At 40.9% G+C, this 18,189-nt stretch overlaps 1 protein-coding gene across 6 annotated transcripts in view; it reads left to right on the top strand.

Annotated features, from left to right (window-relative positions):
* The window catches only part of MET (MET proto-oncogene, receptor tyrosine kinase), a 99,847-nt gene that overhangs the window by 67,872 nt on the left and 13,786 nt on the right, over positions 1-18,189 (top strand). For all 6 annotated transcript variants that reach the window (XM_068169880.1, XM_068169878.1, XM_068169881.1 and 3 more), the window contains exons 11-14: positions 7,500-7,718; positions 13,897-14,043; positions 17,058-17,214; positions 17,991-18,131. In XM_068169880.1, the coding sequence (XP_068025981.1) occupies positions 7,500-7,718; positions 13,897-14,043; positions 17,058-17,214; positions 17,991-18,131 (664 nt within the window). The remainder of the gene's footprint in view (positions 1-7,499; positions 7,719-13,896; positions 14,044-17,057; positions 17,215-17,990; positions 18,132-18,189) is intronic.

Below are 18,189 nucleotides of genomic sequence, written 5' to 3'. Positions count from 1 at the left end.
ACCCACTATCCAAAAGTGACTGGTACCTTCACTGTAGAGTTTACTATCTCCCCTAAGTGCTAAGGAGCAGCATTTCCTTTGAGTAGTTGCTTGATGCCATCCTACCTTTTAACATATTGAAAAAAAGACATGGAAACAGACCATTGGAATTGTCTCCTTCATTCTTTTTCTTTCCATGCATGGCAATGTGCTTGATAATTGCCATCACACAGGAAGAGGCAGATCTGGATCTCCTTTTCCATAAGGATACTCATCTCCTGCCACTGCTGATCTCTAAGAGTCTGCCCCAGCAGCTCTACACAAGTTTATTCTCATTGCACAAAGGGTGGAATATAGCCTTAATCCAGAGTCTTTTATACTTTGATACTTCCCAAGCCATATATTTTGCTCTATTAAAGGCTTCTGACACTCAGTGGCCTTCCCTGCCTCTGTGTCTGCCTAGCTCTGTTTGCCATTTGTTCTGCCACTAATCATAGAATCATAGAATGGTTTGGGTTGGAAGGAACCTCCAGAGGGTATCCAGTCCAACCCTCTTGCAGTCAGCAGGAACATCTGCAACCAGAGCTGGTTGCCCAGAGCCCCTTCAAGCCTGACCCTGAATATCTCCAGGGATGGGGCCTCAGCTGCCACCCCGGGCAACCTATTCCAGTGTTCCACCACCCTCACAGTCTAAAATTTCTTCTTGTAAAACACCAAGTGCTTGACTGAAAGTTTCATTTCTTGCTGCCATAATGGATTGTGAGCTCACTCAACACCTGCTATGATCTGTTTCCTCATCAAGAAATGGGATGCACACACACAAGTTTCAGAGTATGTGTTGCTTGTTGTCTGAACAAGATGTAGGGAAAAAAAACAGTGAGAAAATAAGCCTTGCTGAATACTCAGCTAATAACACCCCCCAATTTTGTGCAAATATATTTAATGTTTACCTCAAGCTTATTTCTCAAGGAAGGATATTAGTTCTCAGGAAGAAGGGGAAGAATCATAAGTGGCAAAACAAGATTGTACTGTGCAACTGAGGAAATTGCTGGCAGAGTATGCCTATAGCTACAGCTTGCCCCATCCTGAGCTGGAGGTTCCAGACCCTATGCATGAGCAATATGCCAAAAACCCCAAAACTTTCATACAGTCCTTACAAAAATTAACAGTGGCAAGGAACTATTTGCAGCAGGGGTGCAAAGCACTAGGACCAGCATACCATTTTCAAAGGAGAAGACAGATGGTGGTCTTGAATAGACCAAACCCAGACAAACAATATAACACAACCTATAGCTGAGGTTATATATATCTTTTTGCTTCCTTAGTTTGGGAGAGGAGAGCTAACTGATTAATTGTTATTTAAGGCCTTTTTCTTACAGTTTTCTCTCACCAGGCTTCTCCAGGAAGCTGCTTTTGTCAGCATTCAGAAGTTCTAGCTCTTGGGAAAACCAAAGCCACACATCCCAAAGCATCAAAGGAAAGTACAGCTGGGAGGGACCACAAAGGTCTAGCCTGGTCTGGACTTCCCTGCTGCAAGAGCAAATGTACCAGCCACTACCTGACAGATATTTGTCTAAGCTGTTATTAAACCTCCTTTTGAAACATATTTCACAACATTGCTTAAACAAGCTTTGGAGAAAGCTGCTCTACCTGCTCGCCTGGTGGTTTGGAAAGACTTCTTTCTAATAATTAACCCAAATCCGAGCTGCTAATTTAGCTCGTTTAACCCTCAGTGGACACAAACAGATTACCAGTCTGTCCTGCTAATTTTACATATTTGCACTACATTATGATTCAGGGTTTCTCTTTTCTAGCTAAAACAAACTAAAGCGCTTCAAATTCTCAAGATAAGTGTGGTTTCCTAGAGGTCTGCTCATGCTTTCTGCCACCTCACAAACCCTCTCTCATCTGTCTAAAACTGTTGGCACGCTATTTAGAAGAGCTCCCACCTTTTCCTGGCAGCTATCTGTCTCCAGACCCTTAATTCACTCCCTCAGGCTTAATTGTGGCTTAGAGCCCTGAGAGAGTCACAGTATGAGTGGAGGGTCAGTTTCATAAGCAGCAGGAGCTGTTAGGGATGCTCTGCATCCCAAAGCCTCAGGGAACAGAGCCAGCTGACACAGCCTGTGGCATTTGCTCTTCTCTGTTTCTTTTCATCCCAGTAGAAGACATAAGCAGTACAACTGCTAAAAAAGATTTCCTGCAACAAATCCTTGTCAGAAATGGAGTTTCACTGAGATTGGAAAAGTTTGGGGGGCAATATGCCAGCCACCAAATGGAAGAAGCATTTAAGCTGAGCTTTTCAGCTTTCATGTTTGAAGTTCAATATTTCTGAAACTTTTTCTTCTGGAAGGCAAAAATGCCTTACTTCAGCTCTATCATTTTCATTCATATTTATTGAGATTTCCTTTACATTAACACTGTATCATACTAGTTGTATTTATATTACCTTCCATGGTAACATTATCAAAATAATACAGTTTGCCTTCTTTGAATTTGGTATTTCAAAGAGTGGAAAAAAAATGTTCTAGAGTTATTGAACCATATGTTTCAACACTTGGAATGTGCTTCTTTTTAATTTCTATTCCATGAGTTCTTTTGACCATTTGTTCTAACTAGGAAAAAAGTTACTAGTTTAGACAGTGCTGTCTAAATTCCCAAGAGTTTTAGACAGTGCGTAAGGATGCACAAACCCTTTCATTTCTACTCACAAGTCCCGTTCCTGTGTGACCTACACATGGAGGGAAGCAGCTTGTTCCTTCCTTTCACTTTGCATTGTGCCTGTGAAAAAATTTTGCACAGTTTGAAATGGTGTTTGATTAGGAGCCTGTTTACAAAATAACTGTCTTCTAACCTCTGTTATAAGTTGTGCCAGATGATTCTTCTGCTTCTGAAGCGCTTGAGGCCAGTATTTTCTCTTTGAAAGCCTGTCCTCTACATTGATTCCCCAAGAGTGAACAAGTGGTAATTTGGGGATCCTTTTCTGTAACATTTTTAATATTGCATTTATTAACCAGTTTGGTTATATATTCCCACTGCTTAATCTCTTCTAACCATGAACATCCCAAGATATGCCAGGTTACAAAATTAGGGAAAAGTACCTTTTTCTGCATGACCTTCAACAACTGATCCTGTAGCTATGCAGATCATCTCTTTCCACAGACTTCTACTTAATTCTCCAGTAAGTAGTCTCTTGAATGATCTTTAGTATTTCTTAATTGCTCCCTACTAGATGCCATTTCCTGCTGTATTACAGGAGAATTTTAAAATACCCTAAATTTCTTTCAATGTTTACAAGCCCATGAACAATCTGTACTCATAATACTCATCAAAATACCTAGAATTCATCTGCCAAAATCTGCTTTAGATTTATTAAATAGTGGTAGGAGAAATTCCCTAGAAACTGTGGATGGTGAGCATGTGATGATTGAAAACATTCCTCACTACCTATCTGAAGACACTCAGGGTCTGATCCTCTATCTGTGTTCACTCAATGGCATAAAGCTGTCACAGAAGCCCAGCAAAGAATTTCTCTCACAAAGGGGAAACATTGGCCCTTCTTTCTACGTTGAATCTGCATCTCATGCATGTCTCCTTCAAGGAAAGAGTGCATCAGTATCAGGGAAAAGCCCACACTTTAAAATTAGAAGGGTGCAAGGGTACAGGTACACTGACCACCCCAAGCCGAGGGATGAATTTAGACTCCCATTCATGTCATGTTGTGCAAAGGGCTGCCTCTCAACCCTAAGGTTAAGAAAGGTTTTACTCTACCTTCTGGTACAACAGTCTGATAGACTAGAAGTATCATCTCCCATGCCTTCATCCAAGAAGACAACTAGAATAAAAATGCTACTCATCCATTAGGGCCATTCACTGTACTACCTGAAATGCAGGAAAAAGCAATGAGTTCTCTGGAGAATCTTCCTGCTACCCTGCTTGAGTTCACTGCTCAGTTTCTCATCTACACAGAAAAGCCTTATGAATGGGCTTTCCTCAAGCTGGACATGAATTGTCATCTCTTTCTATTGAGAAATCTTCCTTTGGCAAAGACAGTTGGAGAGTCTCCCCATCTGTCTTTAACCTCATTCATTTTTCATTCCTCACTGGAACTCCAAAATTTTACTTTTTTATGAAAGGATAAATTGGCCTTTTTGTCCCTTCTGACTGCTACAGATCCTGTAATACACACCCAACTGCCCCTTTCTTAACTGGGCCAGCTGCTGAGAGACCTCCGGAGCTCAGAGATTCTCCCTTATACTTCTTGTTCTATCAGATGAAAAAAAAAAATTGAATTGGCCACTGAAGTTCAGATTATGTAGGTCAGGTTTGAATTAATTGCCTCAAGGGTCATATTTTACAAATGAAACAAGAATACATACCTTTAAGTGATGAGTCATATGCATTGTGTAATGGGTTATTATTCCCTTCGGGGTATAGTATTTACTTATGCTTGTGAAATGCTCCTTCATTTTTACATCTTTTCTTTCTTATCTTCAGATGTATCATCACAAGAGGAAGGTAGACTTAGCTTTTAAAGTGAATGTACTTTAAATCCTAATTAAATAAAAGTTAAAGGTGCTGGGTGATAGGCAGTTTCTTAACTGAGAAGGCAATAGATTGAATTAGGGTTTTTTTCTTATAGATCCTCAATCCAATATTTCTTGAAAAGTAAACCGGCATATTCTTCAATTGCTAAAACCAATTTCAAGGTAAAAATGTCATGTCAAATCATGTACCAATAAGGGCATTGCAAATGAGATTTTTCTTGACCTTACCAATCAGTCACATTGCATCCCCTCCAAAGAGTATTATTAGATTTTTATCATTTTCTGAAAGCTTCTCTTCAGAGACCAGCCTGATAAAGTAAAGTATTCGATTCTAATAGATAGCCACAAACAAAGTTACAAATACCACTGCTATTCATTTAAGGGACATCACTACTCTGCAGTAGATAAAATGTCTAATGAATTTACATTAATCAACAATATAATGATTATCTGGGACATACTTGGGTTTATAATTACATCTATATTAGTGATCCCTTTTTAGAATGGACACCATATGATAGATATCTTTACATATATTCATATATCATGGAAAAGTATGGCTTGATCATCTATTATACTAATGATTCATTTTATTATTACCATACTGATTCAAATTAATTTCTAGATCCAGGTGATATAACAAAGCCTGAGATTTAGTCAATGGGGGTATTCAAAAGAGGAAGGACAGTCTAATACTGTAAGTAAATGGAGCAAAATTCTGCCTTGTGTCCCATGAGTTAAATTGTGGTCATGGGGGATGCACATATATTTCTGAATTTGTGCTAGGAATCTAAATGGGCTGCCAGTTACACGAGTGCAAGCTCCATTAGCATCACTGAGAGCTGCACCAAATTATTTCACTAGGAGTGCCAAACTCACAGCTCGCAGATATGTAACCCAAGTAATAGAGCTCTAAAACCCTAGCACTCAGTTTCAGAGCCTAGAAAATGTTTCCCCTGGCAGATTCAAGATTTCACAATATTATGCAGAGAAACATGAGTTCCTGTAGAGATAAGAAAAAGTGCTGATTTGTAAATAGCTAATTTAATCCCACTTTTCAAGCTAATGTGAGTGTATAACTGATACAGCTTGAACAGTTATGTCACTGATTTGAAACAGCAAAATTACATGGTATTAATTTAGCATATTAGAGGCAAATGTAAGCTAATTTCACCGCTCCTTCAGGCAGCATTTTATGACAACCAACTTGATTTGAAAAACAAAAAAGAAAAATGTATGCATTTTGGCTTTCTTCAGATGTTCAAAGGTACTCAACAGTGCTGTTGGTTTTCCAGGGGAATTGCTTGTAGAATAAATGTTCATGCTGGGGCATGTGTCAGCTGCTCTATTTATAGTTTAAAAAAAAAAAATTAAAAATGAAAAAAATTATAATCTCTGCTGTCAGGGCATTGTGTACAGGGAACTACTTACATATGGTTTATACAGTGGGAAAAGAAATGCTTCTGTGAAGCTGAAGCAAATTTGTTTTTGCCAGAAGTCCTTCAACCATATCCATGGTAGGCAGCCTGAAAGGGAGGCACAGAGAAGGGACTGTAAGATAAAGCCACAAAAAGCCACTCTGCAGTTTGCATGATGCTGCCCAACACCCACCCTGTCTCTCATTGATGCTTGTAGATATGCTGTTGACATTATAATCAAATTAGTCATGTAGAAACCTTCACAGTCGAGAGAGAGAAGCTGACCCTTCCAGAGCAGTGTTAATCTAATTAAAGCTGTTGTCTAAAATGCATCAGTTGCACCCCACCCTAGGTGAGCCTGTTTCCCTCTGTTGACTATAAAGGCAATTTAGAGAACTATACTCCAGTGAAGGTGTCCAGATGCAGCTTGGGTGAATCCCATCTGCAAGGACTCATCCCTGCAAACTGCCTAAACAGCTTCAAATCAGTCTGCCAGTAAATTCTGTGCATCCTTGCCTGCAACACAGCAATCCTTTTATGAAGCAGTCAGGCCCATCTTCATCTCACAAGTCATGTGCCAAGGCAGTATGGGGTAGAGAGAAGCACCCTGGCCTTACATTTCACACTGGATCATACCCCTATGACACAAAGCATGCTCTCTGGCAGGTCATCTGGATTGTGGCACGCACCAGCAGTTTTCCACTGCACACCCTGAGCAGGCCCTCATAAGGAATGACGGAGTGACGGCCAAGTGTGGCTTCATTCCTGTTGTCAGGCAGCTCCCGCATAACAGTGAGGGGCAAACATCTTATCCCTGCTTGTTCAAGGTACAATATGAAACACATCCCATAGTCAAGACACCCAGGAGGGACTTGCATGGCACTTGTGTAACTAAGCAGCTCATGCTGCACAACTAGGACTTTACCCATACACTTTCAGGAAGAAGATACACTGAGCTTTTGTAGCCCAGAATCCTGGAGCAGCTTCAGCTTTAAAGCATTTTCTTGCAGAGTCCCTACTACCATTTTAGCTACGTTGTGGGTAAACAGTGCTTTACTCCTATCTTCTGCTCTTTCAGTCAGATTCATTGTCCCTGTTTTTACCTTCTCCTCTAGTCCCCTGCTGTTGCTTTAGTAGTAAAAATGGAAGAGAAATCCATGTGGCAGTGACTCCGACACAGTCTGAGTAAGCTGAATTATGGCTACTCAGGGCATCAGGCTAGCCTCCTGATGGTGCTTGGCTTTGGAAATAATTTTCCATTAATTATCTGCAAAATATTTACTTTAAAAGTGCTGTGAACAATCAGGTCAGGAAGCTTGTTTATTTGAACATTTCCTCAACAAGAGTGCAAACACCATTGACATTAAGTTTTTATGCTTTTCTCCCAGCTCTAAATAAACGCTGTGTAGCACTGATCAGGATTTTGCTTTGCTTAAAGAAGAACAAGACCCCTGGTGTTTATTTTTTCAATATATGTGCATTGTTAAGAACAGTTACATTCATCAGTGACTTCCTATGCACGTACTTAGAGCAATTACCTCTTTCTTTCTTACAGGCATGTACCCACCGCTCTAGCTCAGAGATAATCTGCTGTACAACTCCATCACTGAAAGCCTTCAATCTGCAACCACCCTTTGTAACCAAAGTGTTCTTTATTTTTGATGGTGTCAGTTCTTTGTACCTTGATTTTGACTATGTAAATAATCCTGTATTTAAGCATTTTGAAAAGCCAGTGTTCATCTCAAGAGGCAACCAAAATGTTCTGGAAATTAAGGTAAGAAATCTTGAAGTAAGTTTTTCAATTATTCACAAGTGCACGTCAGCAATGTAGCATGGAGCAGGCGTTTTGATGAAATAAAGGAAGCCCCAAGGAGGCACAGGCAGAGAGAGCAGCGTGTTCAGTACTGCGTTCACCCAGCCCCCAGATGTTACAAATTAAAAGATGCAGAGTTGAAAACAAAGATATATACAAGGTTGCTTTTTGGTATCAGGTGGAGGTGGGAGAGGGGCTTTTCTTATCCTTGTGGGAGGACTGCACCGCAAGAGCTTCTGTTTGCAATGAACTGTGTTACCAGTTCAGGATTAAGCATGGCCATCAGCCCAGAACCTGAAGTGTGCGTTCTGTGTGCAAGTCTCAGCTCTCAACTCTCAGAAGGTTTTGTGTCCTTTCTCACAGAAGACATAGAGCTGTCTTTAGAAAGTGAACAAGCAGATTTGGCTCTCTAGCGCTGAGGGAAACTGGCCTGCACACAAAGTCACTCATGAGGATCAGTCACCACTGTAGCTTAAATATTTATGGATCCATGAAAAATGCAAAGTTGATGCTGAGTGCCTCTACAAAGAGCACTGAGAATAGCCTATATGGCACTGAGAAACACCTCTTAGGAGTGTGGGGCCCTTACAGGCACCGGCTGCTCTCTGCTACAGTGCTGTAGAAAGTTAAATGCGTTTTGTGACAGTCCAATTTCTTGATATCTAGTGCTTTTCTGAGTTAGAGTATCAAATAGAGAGAGTATAAATGTAAGTATTCATACTTTAAAATGAATTATTATGAAAATGTATTATTATGCACATGTAATCTATATAGAATAACTATAATTTATACAGAATAAAATCCATAAGGATACTTTATGGAAGAGAATCCATCTTAGTGCTGTGGTCAGCTCTTTGCTTAGAACCTCCATAGCTCTGTAAACTGGAAGTCTTTTCCTCTATGGCAGTCATGAAATCTTGAAACCCTGAAGTCTTTAACTCCAAAAGGTCCAGGGGGCCAGCTCCTGAGTTGCAGGAAATCAGAGGGAGTTACTTCAGAGCCTCTGTCAGCTATGCTGGGTTCCAGTCAAACTCTCATGAGGTTGATCTGTCTCCACAAGGTGCTTTGAGAAAAATACAATCAGTCTGATTTTTATTTTTGTTTTTCTGCTTGAAACTTGGAGCTATACAATCATCAATTCCTCAACGCAGAGCAATTCTCCTCTTCAGATATAGACAAACACCAGTGAGAGTTCTAGTGTGTGGGTCAACAGAGAGCTGGGAATATATAGCTGTTGCATGGCTCAGTGCTTCTGTGCAGTAACAGCAGTGTTTTCCAGTATTTTCCAGGTCATGCATATCAACAGTCTTTGTAGTGTAACCCCCTTGCTCAGAACAGGGCTAAGTTAAAAATTAGGTCAGGTTTCCTATGGCCTTGCTTAGATGCATTCTGAAGATCTCCAAGAACGGGGATTTTGCAGCTTTGAAATACTCATCTCCCCTAGCCTTGCATCCTGGGCTTCAGCTCGCTTCCTAGCTCAGTGGCCCTCTGCTGTATTTATTCTTTTTGTCAATATCTCTTTGATTCTGTCAGGTTCAAAACTTGACACAGTTCTCCAGGTGTTGTCTCACAAGTACTGGCTTTGCTGCTGCTAAAGTATGTGGTGAGCTGTTGTCACTACAGGGGCACACTGCTGTCTTACTTCACCTTGTGGTCCATGAGGACTACAAGTCTTTTTCTATAACCATCTTTCTACCCTGCTGCACTAGCCTGAGATTATTCCAACCCAGGTGCAGAACTTTGCATTCATTTTTGTTGAATGTATGAGCTTCCTGCTGGATCATTCCTCCCACAGAGACATTCTGAGGAGTGATCATGTCCTCAGTCATTTTCCTAAATTTGATATAATCTGAAAGAACACTCTTCAGGTTGTTGATAAAGATTTTAAGCAGTACTGGTCCCAGTACCAGTTATTGAGTAATGCCACTTCTAACATTTATGCTGACAGCCAGTCAGTTCTCCACCCACCTTAATGGTCCATCCATCCACCCAGTCCATATCATCCACTTGCAAATCTTGCTAAAATCAAGATAAACATTGTCCAGTGATCACTCTTCATCTACAGAATCAGTCATCTCCTCACAGAAGACAATCAGACTGCTCAGGCAAAATCCACTATTAGGAATTTATGCTGGCTGTTCCCAATTGTGTTCTCATCCTTCCTCTGCCTGGAAAAGCTTCTGTGAGGACTTGCTCCAAAATATTCCCAGGGACTGAGATTAAAAATTAGGTGTTTTTTCTGACACTCTTCTTCCTTTTACTCACAAGCCTATTATTATTCTTTAAGGACAAGTCCCAAGTGCTGTTGAGTGCTGGGAAGAAGCCACGCATACGAGAAAGGCTAGCTGAGGATCGTTCCACTGACAACTGACCAGTGTTGCAATTTTGTAGCATTGATGTCCCCTGTAGTCATGGCAATCAAAGTAGATGTCTACCTAAATCTAATGAGGTTGTTATTTCCTGGCAACCAACTAGAGAATAACATTGTGAAAGCTGGTCTCCTGGAACATCTTCCTCTAAATAGAATTAGTTATAGTGGGATGCTTCTATCAAAACAGTGAGGCAACTTTCAGAAATTATAGGTCGAGAGCCAAAAGGTCAGTACAAGCCATATTGGCAACACTTTTGTCTTGCCTTATACCCAGATTCAAAAATACACACACACAAGCTTACATGCCTCATGGTCATATTTTGTGTGGTAATTCAGCAAACTCAGCATGAAATTAAATGGCAGCTTGCTTCAGTGAACAGTCTGTTCTACCAAACCAAAGTTCTTTTATCTTTTTCTTAATTAGTTTCAGAGGGGCAGAGGGAGCTTTTATCACAAGTTTTTCAGTCAAACTAATCTAGTGTGACATTTGGCTTTCATCAAATGACAGTGGGTACCAATTGAAAAGTTCTGTTTGGTTTCCCCCAATGACCATAAGATGTTTTTGTAAGAAAACGTTACACAGAAGAAAATGTTAAGTCCTCTATCTACAACACAGTCAGGGCACTGTGTGCCACAAATGCCAGCCCTTCTTGTTTTCACTGCCAACCCTTTTGTCTTATACACCACCAAGCCTCTTAAGGTCCCACATCATCACTGTCTTCCTCTGCCAAGTATGTGACTCTTTGAAGTCTCTCATTGCCCACCATGCTCAAGTCAGAGAGGTTATGGCAGAGTGGCTCAAGGCACTTCTCTGCTTCAACACCATGAAGACACCACTTTAGAAGTGCTTCTATCTGCTGCCAGCATAGGAACCTCTCAGAGCGAGAAATTGTGATGTTTCGCTGTTGGAACAACCAAAGACCTGAGTCTACGGAAGAGGGCAGAGTTCATCTGCTGCCTTCTGCAGGAGCTACTGAGCCAGACCTGCAAGCTGGCCTGCTGACAGCCCAGTGTGCCCTAGCTGTGGAAAAACACCAACAGAGAAAGAAAAAGCTTCTCACCTCAATCTGACCAGAAGCCTGGTCTGGTTTGAGTTTATGCACCAAGCTAGTGCAGGAACTCTGTGCATGCTTCCAGAGCAGGCCTAGGAATTGGCTGCTAGGTGACTAAGTGTATTTATAAATATGAATCTTCCACTAAAGAAGTAAGTACCACAATTATCATTTCATATCACACATCTGAGATCTTGGCTGCCCTCTGGCACATTTGTCCTAAAACTCAGAGTAGACCAAGACTTACTAAGTTGCCTACTCTCTTCCTAAACCAGTACAACACATTCTTTATGAGATAAACTTAAGGAGCTCTTCTTGTCTTTTCATAGGTCACTCTATAAATTGCATAGAAAATTATGTTTCTTTCAATGTCTGGTCCAGGAGAGTGAAATTATTTCTGAGCAAGCTTGAAGTGGAATCTCTGAAGCTGCAGTAACTTCTCATTCTTCCTAAGTCAACCTGCTGCGATTAGGAACCTCAAAAATTCTGATATCAATCTCCAAATTTCCATGCCTTGGGTTGTATTCTTTCTACTGCTTCTAGTTTTTTGTTCAAATTATTCCCATCTCTCTACACTTGTGAAGTATTTCATCTGTCAGACTGGTTTGCAATGACTGCTCATTCCAGTAACAAGTTGTTCCAGCTTGCACATGAGGGCATTGCGCAGCAAGAAGGGGGTAATACGCATTTTGAAATAGGAAATATTGTTTCCCGGCTCTCACAGGAGCCAGTCTCCACCTTTTCTTACAATTGTAGGCACATTCTGTGGCACTGAGAAGAGCAAAACCACTGCTCAGAAAGTTTGGAAACTCATATAAATTGAGATACTACAGAGAATATATTTGAAACTATAACATATTATTGATAATATAATGGTAATAAGTAAAAGCTGCTACCTGCATTATAACTGGCTAAGGACCACCTTACCAGTATGTTTTTGGTTTTGGGTTTTTTTTTCCCGTTTGTGTAAGTGTCAGCTTTGGTTGAGAAAAATAGTTCTAAGATTTAGTGTAGAAGAAAAATAAGCCATTTGTCCACACTATCCAGGATAATACATTTATCCTCAGGATGGCAAACTCATATTCTTTTCAGGTACATCATTCAAATGAAAGATCTGAACGTGAATGGCTCACAATCTGCAACAAGTCTCCATACCAATAAGTAATAAGCAGTCAATCACAAACTCATTGAATATTTGCTTAACTAACATCAAACAGAATGACTCCAAGTAGACAGGAAACAGAGTGCTAAACATACTTTTTTTTGGCCAGCAATTAAAAACCACTTACCTGGGGTATGACTTTGCCAGTCAAAACAGAACATTAAGATGGCTCTCCTATATGCATGTTTTTTTCCCCAGGGCTCAGCCTGATTCTGCAAGAGGCCCAAAAAACATATGCCAAAGTAATATTTCTTTGCCCCTCAGAATGGGATTCTTCCTTTCTTTCAGTATATGAGGCCTTACAGTAGTGTCAGCCATGATGCCTTCCTCCCTCCTTGTGAACAACTCCCAGATCCAGCCAAGATGAATAACCTGTATTATTGCTGCTCCTCATCCTCCCTTCTCCCTTTTTAATCCCACTTGATATGACTGTTCAGTCTGCAGAAGAGAAGGCTCCGAGGTGACCTAATTGTGGCCTTCCAGTATCTGAAGGGGGCCTACAGGAAGGCTGGGGAAGGACTTCTCAGGATCTCAGGGAGTGATAGGACTAGGGGGAATGGAATGAAGCTGGAGGTGGGGAGATTCAGGCTAGATGTGAGGAGGAGGTTCTTCACCATGAGAGTGGTGAAACCCTGGAATGAGTTGTCCAGGGAGGTGGCCGAGGCCCCGTCCCTGGAGGTGCTTAAGACCAGGCTGGATGAGGCTCTGTCCAGCCTGATCTAGTGTGGGGTGTCCCTGCCCATGGCAGGGGGGTTGGAACTAGATGATCCTTGTGGTCCCTTCCAACCCTGAATGATACTATGATACTATGATACTATGACTGTTCTTTCGTCTTAAGATGGGCTGTACACAGCATAGGGCAACTTCTTAAATACCGAGCCACTCCTGAGCACTTAGCATCCTAAACTTGGCCTTTGGACACTAGTATCACAATTCCAAAAGGAATAATATTTCATGCAAGTCTAGGATGTAAAAGTGGGTTTTCTGAGTAGGGAGCACACTTTGCATGCTGTCATCTGGACCAAGGTTTGTTCTTTCTTTTTTTTTTCTCCTAGTCTGTGTAATGTGATTTTAACAGCTTTGTGATTTTTTTTATTATTGCAATTAATTAATTAGTTCTTTTTGAAAGCTTCACTTCTGCTACCATACCACTTGCAAAGCACGTTTGACACGCTTTTGCTTTGTGGATAATATAACACAGTTTTGTACAAACAACAGGGTCGCATAATGCATCCTTTCTTCTGCAAATTATGTGCAAATCTAAACAGGACCAACAGGAGTTATCTCTGGGATGCTGACATTTTTAGAAGTCTGTATGGGCTGTATGAATATTAGTGAGAGAAGATTTTATCTGTAAATTTTATCATCCCCCTCTGGCTTGTCTGTCAAACTCCTGATACATGCATATTGACAGTAAAGTAAATTTGCATTCGTCATTTATTTCACAATTGTTGTTTTTTTTTTCCCATTAAAAACATTTTCCAAAGTAATAAAAGGACTTCTTGACATTTATGAGATGGTTGTGTAATATGAAATTGATTTTTTTTTTCCAAGGGAAATTATATTGATTCAGAAGCTGTTAAAGGAGAGGTGCTAAAAGTTGGAAACAAAAGCTGTGAAAACCTCCTCCTGCAGTCAGAATCAATTCTGTGTACGGTTCCCAGTGATCTCCTGAAATCCAACAGCGAGCTAAATATAGAGGTAAGGCACCTACACTACACACAAGATATTAATGCCATATTTATTATCATTCCCAGTATCACTATTGAACCTATAAACTTTTTCATCCTAAGACTGTGTTTACAGAGATATTTCTAGCCCTGTTTGTTTAAGATGAATATTCAAATAATATTGACTATTTTAAAAGAAATATTCTCATTATTGTTGTCATTACCTGATTGTACAGAGACTTTCTGGAGCCTTAGGCACAAAGTAGAGCCTAAACTAAGCACAGAATAAAATTATAGTTATTAATAGAAGCACAAGAGAAAACATATGGGGAAGAAAAGGAAGATACAATGGAGTAGGTTAACTTTGGAACTCACAAGCCCATTTTTCAGCAAAAATTTCTGTTGCAGTCAAGAGGAACAGATCTCTTCTCAAAGAATTTTTTTGTCTCCTTTTTCTAATTTCATTTCAGTTCTCTTTGTTAGATGCAGACACCACAAATGTTTGACTTTCACTCTGATTCTAAAGGTGGTCTCACTAGAGTCATTCAGAGTGCTACTGCAAATTCAAATTTTAGAGAGTTTTGACCTACTGATTCACAGAATAAGACACAACTCCTTGAGTGTTTAAAGATTTAAAAAGAAAAGTCACAGTGGAATAGGATTTCCTTTAAACTATGAAATTTGCCAATCATGAATTCTGATTCACTAAAAACAGTGGAGACTTTGCTAGTCATGTAAGTGTGATTGGGATCAAAGTCTATGTAAGCTGTCTGGAGCAGGTACCACCTATTTTTCCTGTCTTTATGGCATTTATGTCAGTAGGATCCGAAGCCACGTGCTACCGTAATCTAAGTAAGCAGTAATAACTACTGGTGAATAGTGCCACAGCCAGCTGGCAGCCAGTCACTAGTCGTGTCCCCCAGGGATCAGTGCTGGGCCCCATACTCTTTAATGTCTTTATCGATGATCTGGATGAGGGTATTGAGTCCATCACCAGTAAATTTGCAGACAACACCAAGCTGGGGGCAGGAGTTGATCTGTTAAAGGGTAGGAGAGCTCTCCAGAGTGACCTTGACAAGCTGGGCAGACGGGCAGAGTCCAAGGGCATGAGATCTAACACATCTAAGTGCCAGGTTCTACACATTGGCCACAACAATGCTACATGCAGTGCTACAGGCTGGGGTCAGAGTGGCTGGAGAGCAGCCAGGCAGAAAGAGACCTGGGGGTACTGGTTGACAGTAGGCTGAACATGAGCCAGCAATGGCATCCTGGCCTGTATCAGGAACAGTGTGGCCAGCAGGAGCAGGGAGGTCATTCTCCCCCTATACACAGTACTGGTTAGGCCACACCTTGAGTCCTGCGTTCAGTTCTGGGCCACTCATTTTAAGAGGGACATTGAGACACCTGAACATGTCCAGAGAAGGGCAACAAAGCTGGTGAGGGGTTTGCAGCACAGGCCCTATGAGGAGAGGCTGAGGGAGCTGGGGTTGCTTAGCCTGGAGAGGAGGAGGCTCAGGGGTGACCTTATTGCTCTCTACAACTATCTGAAAGGAGGTTGTGGACAGGTGGAGGCTGGACTCTTCTGCCAGGCAACCAGCAACAGAACAAGAGGACACAGTCTCAGGCTGCGTGAGGGGAGGTTCAGGCTGGAGGTCAGGAGGAAGTTTTACACAGAGAGAGTGATTGCCCATTGGAATGGGCTGCCTGGGCAGGAGGTGGAGTCACCATCATTGGAGGTGTTTAGGAAGAGACTTGATGGGGTGCTTGGTGCCATGGCTTAGTTGATTAGATGGTGTTGGATGATGGGTTGGACACAATGATCTCAAAGGTCTCTTCCAAACTGGTCTGGTCTGGTCTGGTCTGGTCTATTCTATTCTATTCTATTCTATTCTATTCTATTCTATTCTATTCTATTCTTACAGCAAAGATCTTAATATTACTTTATTTTGAAAAGTACAAATTAAATTTCTTGGATGCATCAGGTGAACTATAAAATTAGATGCAGTTCTTCTCTTGGTGTATCCATTTCCCAGACCTGTAAATGCCTAGTTACACATAGTACCTGTCCACATGCTACATTCTGTACCTGTTCATATTTTTACATATGCAGCTGGAACTGGCACTGCATCCAAATAGTTCTACTATGCAATATTTCCTTAACTTCTAAGAAACAGATATGCATGAGTTGTATTTCATACATAGAAAATAACACAACATCAAGGGGTTAAATAAGGTTTCTGCTTGTTTACTGGCAAGGTGCCTCAGAAATTGCAGTCTGCCCGGTGAAGAAGAAAATTTTCTCTTTTGACGGGCAAATCCATCATTACAGTACCCAGAGGAATGAATTCCACAGGAGGAAGAGAAATGATGGCCAAATGCATTCCAAATGACTGAGCTAGTGCCATGTGACCTAAACCAGTTTTTCCTTGTTAGCCGCTCCGTGTTTGTTTGGTTGTTGATTTTTAGGGTTGGGTTTTTGTTTTGATTTGTTCTGTTTGGTCTCTTTAAACTATCAACAAGTTGGAAGCTGGCAAGGGACAGACTCACGTGATCTTGGGAATAAAATGCAGGCATGATGTCAACAGCAAGAGAGTTTGATGTTACAGCCTATCTATGCCAGAAGGACACATATTAAAGACATTTGGGTTGTTTTATTTTTTAACGTACATCTCAGCCCATCTATCCATAAGTCCAGACATATGAGGAAAAGTAGGAATTCAGCATTTTGAATCAACATCTGTTAGCACTAGAGCCCTCTTATCTGAAGGGTGTGTGTGAGATCTCGCTGTGTGTATGGCATAGCACATACATAGCTGTGTTACTACCAGAGCTCTTGAGGGTGTGTAATGAATCATAAAAACATAGATCTGCTTTCACGTACAGCAACACAACAATTTCTCCACTCCCAGTTTCTTATCACAGCACAGCATCACAAATCCAAGACTTAATACATATGGGACATATCATCTTATACTTTAATACTAATAACCTACTTCTTGCTTGTGTTTAAATCATCACACTATTTTTTCTTTTTTTTTTTTCCAGTGGAAACAAGAAGTTTTGTCAACAGTCATTGGAAAAGTGCTGATCCGGCAAGATCAAAATTTCACAGGACTAATTGCTGGAGTCGTTTCAACATCAGTTATAATTTTTATCTTTTTGGTGTTTTTCCTCTGGAGAAGGAAGAATAAACAAATTAAAGGTCCATCATAGTCAATTCCATCAAATATTTCAATTATTATTTCTTAGAGTTTAAAAACTTACATCAACTTATGTTTTGCTTAGCGGCCATGCAATGCCCCGATGTAACTTGCCAGCAGGGGTTTCATAATCAAGTCCTCCAATGTTTAGTTGTGTTTCAGTCCTTGGCACTTGCCTGAGGTGGGTGAAGGGCCACACTATTTCTAAAGGAGAGGATTTTCAGAGGAACTGTGAGCGATTTGGAAATTTTTTTTGCAGTCACTCTTGAAAGAGAGGATGAGTAAATGACATGCATGGAATCACAAACACTTCACCTTCATTCAGTTGCCTTTTAGTCCTCCCAACTGGGCCTAAGTTGTGTGGTGTCATGGTCTCCTGCTCACCCAAATCAGGGATTTGGTCAGAGAACACATCCTCTCTGGCCACCATGTCTGGGTTTCCTTCCAGTGGGAACTGCCACACCACACACAGGGAGAGGAGGCAGGGAGCTAGTATACCAGATATTGTTCTGATGCAGTACCACAGTCAGACCATGAAGATGGCCTCAGAAGCTTCAAAGTCTCTTTGATCTTTTAGTGTGGCCAAGAGTGAGGCTTTTACACAAATTACAGTAAATATTGTGCTGTTCAAATAGCTCAACTTCAGGTCCTGCACACATCTGCAACCTTACCCTCTTTTCAGCAAGGCATAACAGCTAAATATAAGTAAATACCTAAATGTATGCTGGCACACAGTAATCATGAGAGTTTTCTAATATTTTTTCTCTTTCTGCTTCAGATCTGGGAAGCGAACTAGTGCGCTATGATGGCAGAGTGCACACTCCTCACCTGGACAGACTGGTGAGTGCAAGGAGTGTAAGTCCAACAACAGAAATGGTTTCAAGTGAATCTGTAGACTACAGATCAACTTTTCTAGAAGGTATGCCTCTGTTACTAATCCATACAGGTAGTATTTTATACATCTTGCTTTTGATATG

This window comes from Melanerpes formicivorus, unplaced genomic scaffold, assembly GCF_026170545.1.
Source record: "Melanerpes formicivorus ecotype bairdi unplaced genomic scaffold, bMelFor1.0.p_v2 SCAF_3, whole genome shotgun sequence".
Classification (NCBI taxonomy): Eukaryota; Metazoa; Chordata; class Aves; order Piciformes; family Picidae; genus Melanerpes; species Melanerpes formicivorus.
The sequence above is the reverse complement of the archived record's forward strand: the minus strand, read 5'-3'. Positions and strand labels throughout refer to the sequence as shown.